Genomic DNA, 14,537 nt, shown 5'->3' with positions numbered 1-14,537 from the left:
TGCATTAGTGTTTTTAACTATGCCGTATCTGTCTATGCCCCTGCTCAGAAAAGTTTCAGCCCCAAACTACTTTAAGTGGAAATTCTAAAATGATTTATTCTGGTCTTTTTTTTAAGATGTATTGTGTTTTGTTGTAATTACTATTTTTCCTGCTCTTTGAGATACAGTAGACAACTTTAGTCTGTCCATCTGTAACAGATGGAGCTGTAATGGGACTCTTGAAGGATTTTGTAGTACAGATGTAGTACTGGTATTTGTGGATCCACCTAAGCTATTTTGATAATGAATTCATAGAGACCTATGTTTGATGTCCCCTGTAAAGATTTATAAATTATTTTCTAACCATCTTTTCATGATAGTGGGACACTTTAACTGGAAGGTTATTATCTTCACATATAATAATTTAAAATTACTCTAATAATGAGATTTTACATGTATGTATCTTATTTAATAAAAACCTGTTGTATAAAATCTGAAATTTTAAAGCAGTTAAATTAGGAATTGGCTATTTGTATTACCAAAAATACTTCACTTTTTGAAAAGCTCCAGAGAAGGGCTTGGGTTTGGTTTTGATTGGTTGTGCTTGGTTGATTTTAAAGCTTTCCTGGTACTTTGAAAATGTTCAGTTTCTCCGAAACATTTCTGTGTAAGTGTTGTAAAATGAGGTATACCTAAACATCTAGATACTATATAAACAGTTGCAAGCTGTTGTAGAATATTACACTTTCTCGTCTAACCTCCATATTAGCCTCTTTTCCTGTTTTGACTTTTCCATTTTTTTGTATTTACTCATTCTTTCTAATAATTGTCCCCTCCATAATCTTTTTCCTGTTTTATTTTTTTCAGCTTTTATCAGATTTACTGAGCAGCTATAGATTTCTAACTTTATCTTCTTAACCAATTTACAATATTACTTTTCTTTGACCAATATCAAGGAATATTTTGGGAGAGTGGATAAACTACTAATGCTGAAATATGCTCTCATGGCTTGAATTCTCACATTTTCTTCTAGGAGGCTATTTTGGGTGAGAAAAATGAATGCATTATAAAGAAAGTTTTTGGTAGTATATATAGAGAACAAACTTGAATAAGTAGTGTCATCTTAGAGCACAAATAATTAACAGCTGCCTGCTTACCACTGGATATTAATTTTTGAGTTGCAAAATTAAATAAGTCACCATTAAGTCAACGTGTTTTAAAAATAATTTATTTGGCATTCTAAAGCATGGTTGGAAAATAGGCCATTAAAATAGGTCATTCTGTTTTCTAAAGAAGTAGATTGGACATTTTTAACACATAGAGAACAAGAGAAAAGATGTAATAGCCTCTATCTTATCAGCTCCCTATGCTCCAGGGCTTATTAAGCTGACATGAACTGTGCTCAACTTGTAATATATAATTTCTATCATAGGCTGGTTCTGATATGTGAATATTTGAGGTCCTTGTAACCTACACAGGAATTAACCTCTACTGTGTCAGCTTAGAGTTTAGATTTGGAGACCCAGCATTCTCTCTCTCTCTCTCTCTCTCTCTCTGTCTGTCTTTAATAAAAGCTCTTAAAGTTCAGTAAAATTATTAGATTTGTGGGCACCAAAAGAGAAAACTTATTTCATTGAGCCTATGTTGTTTGGACATGAGAGACTAGAAGGCCTATTTTCTTTTTCTTGAAATGAATAATTTATGATGTGCTTTGTGTTTTATAAAGATCATCATAGTAATTGAATAGGTAAACTGAAGTATGAAAAAAAGTATATTTACCATTGAATAAATCATAAAGTTCAGTTCACATTCTGTGCTATTCTGCAGGGTTAGAAATATAAATCCAAAACTATTAGAGTGCTAGAGTAAGGAATGAAAGTTAAGCAGAAGTCTCCAAAAGTCAGTCAGTGGCTAACATAAACAGATGTTTCTGGGGCTGAGGGCTTACTAGTTTTGTTTTCTGAGATCAGGAAAGTCACTGTGCAGCATCATTTTTTTTAATATATCAAGAATTCTTTAATATTTTCAGTTATTTTTATGAAATCATTGCTCACTCATTCACTATGTGATTGACTTATATCCATACTCTGCTTGATAACAGGCATGATTCAAATTCCTATTTCAGAAAAATTACATGATATTACATTTTATGGACTTTGAAGTTTTAACCATTCTAGAGTGAACATTAATGCTAAATTTTTGAATACCAAGATCTTCTCCCTATGTTTTGTCAAAATTAATACAGCTAGTAACCAGCAAAGCCAAATGTGAACCTTTTTCCACTTCCATTCCAGTGGAGGGTACCTATACTTATTCCTACAATTCTTCTATTTTATGTAGATTTGCACATTGATTCTTTGTATTCATTCAGAAGAATTAATTCACTTGTAACTTTCTTTGCATCGGTCTTAGAATAGAGGTGATGTTTGCTTTTTGTTTTTTTCAGAAACATGCTTCGTTTTCATTGCAGGTAAAGTAGAACAGTTAAGTTTTTCACACAAATGCTCTCTTTCCCTCACATATTATTTTCCTTGAGTATTGTTAGTGACTATTATATTAGGTAGAATATTTCTTATTAGCTGGTATATTGCTTTTCACTCTAAATTTATTTTTAAAGGTCAACTGAAAAAGCACATTTTTAAAATAAAAACTATAAATACTCTCTAACATAGTTTTGCCTTTTATGTAGCTTTAGGATTTAACAGAGTAGAACAGAGAACTATATACTAAAATCTGTGGAGACTATGCAAATTATTCCTGAAACAGTTTTTAAAAAACAACTTTTCGCTTGAGGTAATTATGTACAAACTTACCCAGTTATCCCTTATTAAAAGCTTGTAGTTGCAGTGGAAATTATTTTCTGTCTTTAAAAAGTTGGTTCTTTGAGGCAAGGCTACTAACTATCCTATTTTATGTACCTGTGCCATATGTGGAATCTATAGATTTAAGGAAACTAACAAATTATATGCCAATTAGCTTTTATGATCAATCCTGTTTTGATACCAGTCTTCAACAAATTCTAGTTATGGGAATTTATCTTTTTGATGTGAGGCATTCTGCTAGGTTTTTGTTTATATAGTTTAGATTATTCTGGAAATGAAGAAAACTATGGATATGCTTTTCTAGGATTATTACTAAATTAACACAAATAACTTTTTAAAAAAATTCCTGAAAAACCATCATCCCTGTAATAGATTCTCTCTGTAGTCATAATTTTATTTAAATGATACAAGCTAACCATCATAGTATCCCAAAATGATGAGGAAATAAGAATTTTGAAAGTTACGAGGACTAAGAACGGTCTTGACACTGCTATTACTCAAGTGTGTGATGTGAACAGCATGCAGATGTATGTTGCTCTTTATTTTTTTTAGTCTTCAAGTTTTGTCATCCTCTAGATTTAAAATACCTGATTAGCTGAAGGAAAATAATGCATATAGAAAATTTGACATCCCAGTATGGAATATTAAATAGTGTTAGTAGATACTGGCCTTTATAATGTATATGTTTGAGTTGTGTGTGTGCATGAGAGGAAGAAAAAGAAAGAGAATGAGTGAGTGAGAGAGAGAGAGATTTGTAAGTCCTAAATATAAGTGCCATAAGTTTTTTTTTTGGAAAAACATAACCAACTTGTAATTGAAACAGGATTAGTCAAGAATCATCAGCACCAACACAAATGTATCTTTGCAGACCGAAGGAATCAGCTAAACAATTTGCAGTCATCTCAATCTCTACTAAAACAAAAATCACATCCAACATGCCACCTGACACCATTTCTTTCTCTCTCTCTCCTTTGCTCCTTGCGATGTGGCATTCATCTCTCCTTGTGCCTCCGTTCTGAAGAGATAACAGTATAGCAACAACTCTGCCACTGAAATCCTGTTCTCTGACCGATATTGGCACCTGCAAAGAGAAACAACCAGTAACAGGCAGCAGCAGCATCAGTATTAATCTTCCATGATGAAATCTTTACAGGTCAAGAACAAGCACACAGCTCTTTTCTCACTCCTTCACAGTGGACCTTGCAACTAGTTGAAATGGAAGACAATGGATTGTCTACAAGCCTTTTGAACAGTGGAGAATACAGGGCATTGGTTTTAGGTGAATTGACCCCCAAATACTCTTGAAGTTTGATATCTCCTTTGGTCTTTCTTTCTAGAATACCATTGTCATCTGATTTATCAAGTCCTTAGTATAACCACAGAGAATAAGTTTGCATATGTGACATTTCTTGTCACTTTAGGTTTGAATAAAAATATGAAAATAATGAACAGTATAATTCTAGAGGATTTAATCTCTAAATCTGTGTATTCACCTTTATATTCATGGCCATGACTAGAAGAAATCTCTTGGGAATTCTTCTCTCAATTAAAGCCAACCACATTGTACATTATATTTCTCCAAAACATAAGAAAAGATGCTACTTGTATAGACAATAATTTTCCATGGAAGTCTGGTGAAAATGCATTATAGTAGAAAAGATCATGATTAGGCCCATGAAGAATGTGATGAGGTTCTTGACTTCTTGGCATGTGTAGGCAAGAAAAGTGCCAAGAAGAATGTTAGAATTCTAAACTTGACATTCTGTCCTTACTACTGCTTCCCTTTTAAAAATGAGTAGTTGTCTATAAAAGATGACTATGCTGAGAGAACATGGGACAGACTGTAGATAGGAAAACTCCATTGTTCATATATTACCTCCTACTCTTATTATGTATCCATAAACATTCTTTGCTCTGTGTTTGCCCATTTACAGTCATATGTCTTAACTCGGTAGTAGATTTTCAATTACCAAAATGAAAATTTATTTTATTTTTTTTCCAAAATGAAAATTTAGACATAAAATGTGTTTTGCTTCTGTAATGTTTAATATTAATCCAGTTTTGGGATCCCTGGGTGGCGCAGCGGTTTGGCGCCTGCCTTTGGCCCGGGGCGCGATCCTGGAGACCCGGGATCGAATCCCATGTCGGGCTCCCGGTGCATGGAGCCTGCTTCTCCCTCTGCCTATGTCTCTGCTTCTCTCTCTCTCACTGTGTGCCTATCATAAATAAATAAAATTTAAAAAAAAAATCCAGTTTTATAGAGAATGGAATTTTTAAAATTTTGAACAGAATTTTAGAAGTCATGTTAGCCATTGGTTAGAGCAGAGTTTAATTAATTCATGTTTGTAAATTTAGTCTAGAGATCACTATTTCACAAAAAAAGAAAACTGCTTGGCCACCGGCCCTTCCCAATCAGAACTATAACTCCACGTCATTTACAGTTGACGCTTGAACAGTTCAGGGATTAAGAACATCAACCCTCCTCCACCCCCATGTGTACAAAACTCTGCATCCCCAAAATCTAATTACTAATAGCCTACTAATAACTTGCCTCCCCCAAAATTAAACTAATAGCCTACTGTTAACCAGAAGACTTAATCAATAACATAAGCAGTCAATTAACACAAATTTTCTATATTATATGTTGTATTCTTACAATAAGCTAGAGAAAAGAAAACATTATTAAAATTATAAGGAGAATATCGTTATAGTACTTTACTGTATTTGTTGAAAAAAATCTGCCTATAGGTCGACCCGTGCAGTTTAAACCCATGTTTAAGGGTCACCTGTATATTCATGTATGTCAAGAGAGTCTAGAAGACTGGGCTCTTCCCATCATTGTGTAGAAAGTTAAATCATTTCATACTTAAAAAAAAAAAAAAAAGTCTGTGAATCCACCCAAATCCTGAAAAAGGTTCAAAGGAAGCAGGCAGCAGGGGAAAGGACTACAGTAGTCTGTAAGGCATGGTGCCCGTACGTGCTGTGGCGTGATGTCAGCATCTGGTTCGTGTTTAACATCAAGTAATATCTAATACAGCAGCTGCAATTTCTTTTTCGAGAAGTGTACTAAATAATTTGAATTTTGACAGTCAGTTGAATTGTTACATTTATTTGCTGCTGGAAAGGTTTTTATTTTGTTTTGTTTAAATAAAATGGGGGAACTGACAGAATCAAACCTATTTTAACAGTTATTCTCAGGGTTTTGTTTTTTTAAGATTTATTTATTCATGAGAGAGAGAGGCAGAGACACAGGGAGAGGAAGAAGCAGGCCCCATGCAGGGAGCCTGACGTGGGATTCGATCCCGGGTCTCCAGGATTGCGCCCTGGACCGAAGGCGGTGCTAAACCGCTGAGCCACCTGGGCTGCCCTCTCGGGTTTTAATGTATGTATTTATGCATTTGAAAAGAGAATAAAATACCACCCCCACCTCCACACCTCACACCCTCTCCCTAAAAAGAAGGAAATGAAGTGTAGAGACAGGAAAACATTAAGGTTCTAAAATAATTACACCAGTGAAATAGATCTGAGGGAGATACAGTATGCTCATCAGTAAGAACCAGCTCAGTGATTGGAGAGGGGGGAGTAAGAAAGCATTTATATAGTCAGGAATGAACCCTGCCTCCCAGGAATTTCATAATTTTTGTCCCCTCGCCGCCTCCTACCCAATTTTCAATCTATACAATCGTATTCAAGCAAAAATAGGATTATCTCTATAAGTTCAAACTTGCTTTATCTGTGGGGTCTTTCAGTTTGTTGGTTGATTCATATTTCCAATGGTTCATGTATCTCATATCCATATTTAAAGTATTTGAAAGCATATAATAGAATAACCTGGGGACATAAGGATAAAGGTGAAGTAAATTGTTAATAATTTTCTTCTTTTCTGCACTGCCCTCTCCATTAGCTTTTAATAGTGCCTTTTGTTAATTTCACCTGTCACTTTCCTGGTGATAAACTTTTAGAATGACATTATGGTTTATGAAATTAAAAAAATTTGACCTGCAGATACCAACTTTTGAGGGATTAATGTTGTTCATATTACTAAAATGAATTTGGAGTTAAACTTTTTGAAACCTCATTCTTAATTAGTTTTCCTAGACCAAGTAATGTTATATAGTGCTGTTGAGTAGACTGTTCAAAGTGATCAGCTTTTCTTGTCTTCTGCCATCTTCATAATACACTCTACAGAATTTCTTTGTTACCAACTCTCATTGATTATAGGCAAGATCAAAATACTTTCTTATCTTGGCTTGTCTCAAAAAGCAGCTCTTTGGGGCACGTGGGTGGCTAAGTTGATTAAGTGTCTGCCTTTCACTCAGGTCATGATCCAGGGTCCTGGGATCAAGCCCCACATTCGGCTCCCTGCACAGCGGGGAGCCTGCTTCTCCCTTTCCTGCCTGGTCGCTATTTCTGCTGCTGTCTCTCTCTCAAATAAATAAATAAAATCTTAAAAAAAAAAAAAAAAAAGAAAGAAAAGAAAAAAAGCAGCTCTTTGAAATAGGGTTTTTGTGGATATAATATGTAACATACTCAAGATTTGTTACAGAAATTTAAACTAGTATGTTTAATTGTTTCAGGAGATGTATCAGTTTTACATGTGAAAATGCATTTTATAACTCTTAAAGCTTTATAGCTTTAATGCCTACACACCCCACCTTTCTTTTAATAATTGCTTTTTTAAAAATTACCATTATGGGGAATGCTCAAAAATCCATCTAACAGTTTTAACCTGGCATTTTTACATATACTATTGCCTTAGAATGGTGAGCCGAGGGGACATTAAGATGCCAAAAAAGAATTCGCCTACAAATAGAAAGCATATCGATGTCAAACTTATGCTGAAAGACAAACCATTTTGGTTAAGTTGCCCTTGGAATTTGCCTTCCATATAAAAATTTAAAAGTTAAAAGTTTTTAAGGTGGTGTGTTTTGCAGGTTAAACCGTGAGGCAATATTGAGATCTGTTGTTGCATACTTGTATGACTTGGGTTTTAATTCAGAATATTAAGAGCTTATTTTAAAATACCGTCAAATTGTCCATTGCTGTATCTTTTCTGTTTTAACAGAAAAGTTGTATGTGATCATCAAACCTACCTCTCTCTCTCAAAATCTGTTCTTACTCATGTCCCTTGTACAGCATAATGTGCCAACCAAGATCGGTTCTTTTCCAGAGATGCTATCTATATCTTTGTTTCTTCTAGACCTCTGCTTTAACTGCTCAGCTAGTGGATGACTTGATTAAGAGTTGGTATTATTAAGCCCACTCTATCTATTTGAGTTATGTCTCTTGTATTTTAGTAACCTGGCCTAGTTTTGCCACGGGTTTGAGGATTCCATTCTGTAATGAATCCAGGTCACTTGTAAGTCTGGGTCATACTTGCTTCTCCTGAACCCTCTGAAAATCATTAATTCTGAGGACGGCCCAGAGATTGTTGATCTCAAGCAAGGAGAATGTAGTTTACAGGATATATCTTTGGAAATGACTGCACTGAATATAAATTAGTTGATGAGACTACTGTATTCTAGACTGTTGTTCCCTGGTTCCATACCAAAACTGGGCTTTGCCCATTTGTATAAGGAAAGGGTACTAGGCCATATTGCCCTAACATTAGCGGAAAGTGTGTGTATTAATCTGTTTGGGCTACCATAGCAAAATACCGTAGACTAGGTGTCTTAAACAACAGAAATTAATTTTCTCACAGTTCTGGAAGCTGGAAATCCAAGACCAGGGTCCGTCCAATCCAGCAGGATTCAGTTTCTTGTGAGGATCTATTTCTTCTAGTTTTAGATGGCTGCCTTCTCAAGTCCTCACATGTCCAGTTCTCTGTGCTCCCACAAAGATGGGACAGGAAGGGGAGGTTAGATCTCTCTCCCCTACCTCCTTACAAAGCCACTAATCCCATCAGGAGGGCTCTGCCTTCATGACCTAACCTAATTCTAATTCCCAAAGGCCCCATCTACAAATACCATCACTCTGGGGGTTCAGGGCTTAAGCATATAAATTTGAGGGGAACACAGACCTTCAGTACATAACAGTTATGTATACTTTTTTTTTCCAGTGGAGTTTAAGAGAAATTACTTAAGAGTTGCAGAATTATCTTTCCCCCAGAAGTTTGTCACTTTGGTTTAAGGTCCAAGATGTGTGGAATAAATATTAAATTACAATATGGAAGATGTAAATCTATTTCACTGACTATGGAAACTTTATGTCTATTGGTATTTAAGACTCAGGTATTAAAAAAAAAAAACACTTGGTCATAGTTCCTTCCCTTGATATTTCCTCTTAAATACTTAGGATCCAGCTTTTTTTTTTTTTTTTTCCTTAGTGCTTCTGACATTTTGTTTTTTTCTGTAAACTTTATAATTCAAGCCAAATGCATCTTGCCTGTGCTTTTGGATTGTAATATTTTATGGGACATGCCTGCCATGTTTTATAGAGGACAAAAAAAGTTTCCTTAACTGACATAGACATATATTTTACTTTCTTTAACAAGTATTTATTTTGTAATATTGGTTACTGCCATTGTATAGACCTCTGAAGATTACCAAAAATATTAAGCAAATGTAATTATGTGTATCAACAACCTAGTTGAATCTCATATATTTATTTAATTTCTATAAATTCTCTTTTGAAATAGTATCCCCATACCACAATTTCAAATAAAAGTTAAAAGTTATTTCAGTAGGTATCCAAATAGACATCTCATAGTTTTATTGGATATTTAAAATTCTACGAACCTACTAACTGTTTAGTACCTTCCTACATGTGTAAGAATCAAAGTAATGGCGAATTTTAAGACCACAAATGTTAGTAATATGGAAAGAAAAGGTTACCACTTTCTACCTTCTGTGGTATAAATGAATTTGAATTTTTTCATAGACATACCTATATAGCTAGTTTCTTATTTTACTTTATATGACTAATTAAGGCAATTAAGCAGTGATTTGAGTCTTGTTCCAAAGGTTTTTAATCTATTTCCTGTCTATATAATGAGTGTTCAATTATTTAATCCCCTAGAGTATTACCTTTTCTTTTTTCATTAAAATAAATATTTGTGACTGAAACTGTATTAATGAAGATATTTCAGTTACATTAAGACAATCTGTTTAATGTATGTATTTCAAAAAAATTTCCCCAAAATTCTAGAAAGATTTATTTTCACTTAAATCTATTTTGAAAGTTTCTATTTATCATCTAATGCCTACTCTATATTAAATACCTCTGCAACAAGTAGCAGTTGAGTTTCATTTTAAAATAATAAAAATAACTTTAAGGGTCAAGTGGAATACAAACAGCATACTTTCAGATTTAGTTTTTTTAATCTGTGAACATTTGTTTTTCTTCATCATACTTAGAATATTCCTTTAAGGTTAAGCTTAGATAAAGGTATTATAGCCTTTATATCGCTTACTGTTTGCTTTGGAATGAAATGATACTTATATTTTCAATGTAAACTTCAGAAGTATTTTTTAGATAAAGGATTTTTTAAATCAGAAGATAAATCATTAAAAGAAAAGGTGTTAATACAGAAATATTTACGTCTGATATTCAAAAACAACCTCTATTCCATGTAGGGTAGATTTATAATGGTAATGGGTATACATTTAGGCCAAGGCAGTTTGTTTATTTACTCAACAAATATTCAGAAATACTATAAAATTGGGCGTTTCTAGAATTTTGCCCTGAAGTTTGATGTATTTTATTTGTCCCTTATGTAGTATTCAAATTTATTTATATTGACAAATCAAAGAGATGTGTAAGATGGGTGGTGGTTAATTTGAGGTCTAATTTTTTTTTAATGTTCTCAAAATTGTCTATTTTGAGGACATGAAAAATACCAAAATTTTTATATTAAATGTTTAATTTCTTTAGGTTTTGCCTAGAGCTACTCTGATAACTGAGGATCTACCACAGCTATCCATATAATTTTTGTTTTAGAATCTCTAAGATGACAGTGGGATTTATCAGTAGTCAGATTGCGTGTGTGTGTGTGTGTGTTTGTGTATTTCAAACATTGTAAGGACTAGAAATAATCAGTTCTGTCTTCTTCCTTTCTTCCTTTTTTGACTATTGTAAAATACATTCATTTCATTTGTTTTGTATTACTAAATTATTCCCTCTTAAATTAAAATTGGGATGTACCAGAAATAAAACTTTCATCTCATTTTGTATTATAAGTCAGTTTCAACAACCTTGCAGTCATTTTCAGTTTAGATATTATAAAAATAGATTTCTTGTACTACAGAATAAAACTCAGCATCTCATTAGGTATAGATTTTTATGTGGAGGATGGTTTCTTGAAATAGGCTTTGCCGTATCTCTTTCCATCTTTCAGGCATTGAAAAGTGCACTTTGGTCTTTTAACTCAGTGGTACTTTATAATATACTATTCTTCCTGTCACTGTAAAATAAATTGATGCATGGGTAAAAATATCTTTTTTATATTGCAAATAAATTGAGCTTGTTATAGTCCCCTCTCTTCATTTTCAGGAAGAGGCAGAAATCCAGGCAGAACTTGAACGTTTGGAAAGAGTCAGAAATCTTCACATTCGAGAGCTCAAAAGAATAAATAATGAAGATAATTCGCAGTGAGTCATTATTCATATTTTAAAGTTTTGCATGATAAAAGTTTTCTCTCCTATGGAGAGCATAAACACAGTATTTCCTTGTTGGGGGGCTTCTCAGAGCACTTAGAAAAAGATCCAAAGTCCTTCCCATGCTCAGAAGGCCATGTATTATCTCATCTCTGGCCACCTCACCACCAGCATCTCTGTCATCCTCCCCTCATTTATAATGTAGATAAGCTGGCCCCTCGAACATGTTTATTTAGCACATTCCCATCTCAGGACTTTTGTCCTTGCCATTTCCTCTGCCTGAAGTGTTCTTTTCAAATATCTGAGTGCCTTACTCTTTATTTCACTCCAAATGATCATTAGACAGGCTGTCCTTAGGCCACCCTGTATAAGATAGTAGTCTTGCCTCACTCCATCCCCTCTCTCATTATCTTTGCCTTGCTTTATTTTTTCATAACATTTTTCACTACCTGGAATTACAGTTTTATTTTTTTTATTGTCTGTCTCCTCACATTAGAATGTAAGCTACACGAGAGCAGAGACTTCATTTTGTTCTTGCTATATCCCCAGAGCCTAGACCAGTGCCTGGCATATGCTAGACACAAAATGAATATTTGTTGACTGAATATCAAAGTTAATATTACATAGTGAAGGAGAAATTATTTCAACTAACCAGGATCTCAGTAAGCCATAGTTGAAATTATTTCAACTAAAAGGATTTATGCAAAAACTGTAGAAAAAATAAAAATTAAAGTCACAGCCTCTGCCCTTATCCCTGCTTATCAAAATGGGTGCCATAGATATTAAATGCTAATGGAACTCAAAAGAAGAGAAAATAACTATGGACTGGTGGGAGTTTTATGAAGAAGATTGAAATTAAGCAAGGTACTACTTGGATTTGATTGATGGAGAGGAAGAGTGTCTTTTTATACTTTATCTGTAAGACTTGTCATTTAAAGCTTCGTGATCTAATATGAATATCACAATTGGAAATGGCCAGTTTGTCTTTTGAACTATGAATATCTTGTTTTTAAGGGAAGGCCTATTCATGATCACTTGTGTATGTATAATTCATAAATATGTAGATCCTTCCTATGTATAAGGTGAATGAAAATAATACAGTTATAGAATAACCTAAAATGTAACCAGATGAAAATTCTAATAAAACAGATAGGACCAAACTAATTTACACTTGGCTCTTCAGAAAATTATGTTCAAATTTATTTCTGGATGTGACTTAGTCCACTTGATGAAAATTAAGTGAATTGTTACAGCTTTACATTTCCTTTAAAACTAAACAGAGGAGTGCCTGGCTGGCTCAGTTAAGTTAGTAGAGCATTCGACTCTTGATTGCAGGTTGTGAGTTTGAGCCTCACATTGGGGGTAGAGTTTACTTTAAAAAACAAAAAAACAACAACAAAAAAAAACCACACACACACACACACCTTAGCAGAAATCTCTTTTATTAACAGGTTCCTCAAGAAAAGAAATTGTCAAAGCTATATTCAATTGATTTTGAATTTAAAAATACATTTATTCCTGGAATTAATAAAGCTTTCATTGTTTTTGTTTTTATTTCAAGAGTGCATATTTTGGAATCACATTTTTCTGCTAAGTCCTGTCATGTATTAACTGTTGACCTGAGCAAGTTACTTAAGCTTTCTATGCAGTGGTGCCCTCGTCTATAAAATAAGAGATAGTAGCAAGGCCTGCTTCATAGAGTTGGTTGAGAAATGAATGAATTAATACATGTGAGTGCTTAATATATAGCAGGAGCAATAAGTGTTAAATACTAATGAGTATTATCTCTGAGTGGTTTTTTTCCCTAAGTTTCTTTTTAAAACTTTCATTTCATTAATTGGGAATTAAAATTTTATTTATAGAAGTCCAAAGACAGTAAAATCTAATCATGTATGAAGGCCAATTTATACATACAATTATAATCATATGTCAATACTCCTATAAAATCTTGATTAACCATACTCCCAATATAAAAGTATATTTTTCCACAGGAAATCATTCCTACTGCCTAGTTGTGGGATTTCATAAAGTTCTTAGAATTACAGTAGTTGGTGAGTTTTTATCAGTGCTATTGGTTATTGAACTTGAATGTTCAGCTACAAATCTTAAGCTTAGCAAACACCAAAGAGTTAAGATTAAAAGTAGTCGTGCAGGTGGAGAATGAAAAGTGGTATGGAATGGAATTCAAAATTAACAGTAGAGTGAGAAAGAAAGAAAGCTCAGAGTAAAGAGAGAGTATGGAAGTTTATTATGGAAGGAACTTTTTTGTATATGGTTTTATGTGCCTAAGTGTCTTTTTCTCCCACCCTTAAGGTTCAAAGATCACCCAACGTTAAATGAAAGATATTTATTACTTCATCTGCTTGGTAGAGGTGGCTTTAGTGAAGTGTATAAGGTAATATAAGTTTTTTTCTGTTCCTCATACTAAAATAGCAAAGATATAGGAGTACATGGTTAAGAAGTGCTTGTCTTTTATTGAATGATTTTATTATTTTTTTATTGATTTTATGTCCCATCTCTCATTACAAAAAGCCTGATGTCTCACGTTGTCTTATTTCAAGAGTCTGGAGACTCTCCTTGTACAACACCTGATACCTGGTATCTCATTACCAGTAGCCAATCCATTACAAATAACAATCATTAGAATCAAGAGAAGCAGGTCGCCATTTAATGCACATTTATGGAAAGATTGTACCCCTTAATTTTAAACATATGTCACAAGTCTTAAGTGTCCTGAATTTACCCAAACCTCTTCCTATTTTAAGGCCATTGTTTCTCAAATGCACCTGTATAAATATTGAAAAATTTTTAGTCACCATATTCAGTGTTTTGTATCTGTCTGTTTTCACTTTACATTGTATTTTTCTGCCCAGCCTTTAAATTTTGTAGCTCCTGGGGTGCCTGAGTGACTCAGTTGGTTAATAAGCATTTGACTCTTGATTTGGGCTCAAGGTCATAATATCAGGGTCATAGGGTCAGTTTAGCTCTCAGCAGGGAGTCTGCTTGTCCTCCTCTCTGCTCCTCCTCCTGCTCATACACAGTGCTTGTGCATGCCCTCTCCCTCTATCAAATAAATAAATCTTTAAAAAAAAATTATAGTTCCTAAGTTCTTTTATCATTCTGTATTCTCCTTTTCAAATAC

General features: G+C 33.8%; 1 protein-coding gene across 3 annotated transcripts in view; it reads left to right on the top strand.

Annotated features, from left to right (window-relative positions):
- TLK1 (tousled like kinase 1) overlaps window positions 1-14,537 on the top strand; it is a 153,076-nt gene that overhangs the window by 120,316 nt on the left and 18,223 nt on the right. For all 3 annotated transcript variants that reach the window (XM_041722920.1, XM_041722919.1, XM_041722921.1), the window contains exons 13-14: window positions 11,292-11,389; window positions 13,709-13,790. In XM_041722920.1, coding sequence (XP_041578854.1) covers window positions 11,292-11,389; window positions 13,709-13,790 — 180 coding nt within the window. The remainder of the gene's footprint in view (window positions 1-11,291; window positions 11,390-13,708; window positions 13,791-14,537) is intronic.

This window comes from Vulpes lagopus, chromosome 11, assembly GCF_018345385.1.
Source record: "Vulpes lagopus strain Blue_001 chromosome 11, ASM1834538v1, whole genome shotgun sequence".
Classification (NCBI taxonomy): domain Eukaryota; kingdom Metazoa; phylum Chordata; class Mammalia; order Carnivora; family Canidae; genus Vulpes; species Vulpes lagopus.
The sequence above is the reverse complement of the archived record's forward strand: the minus strand, read 5'-3'. Positions and strand labels throughout refer to the sequence as shown.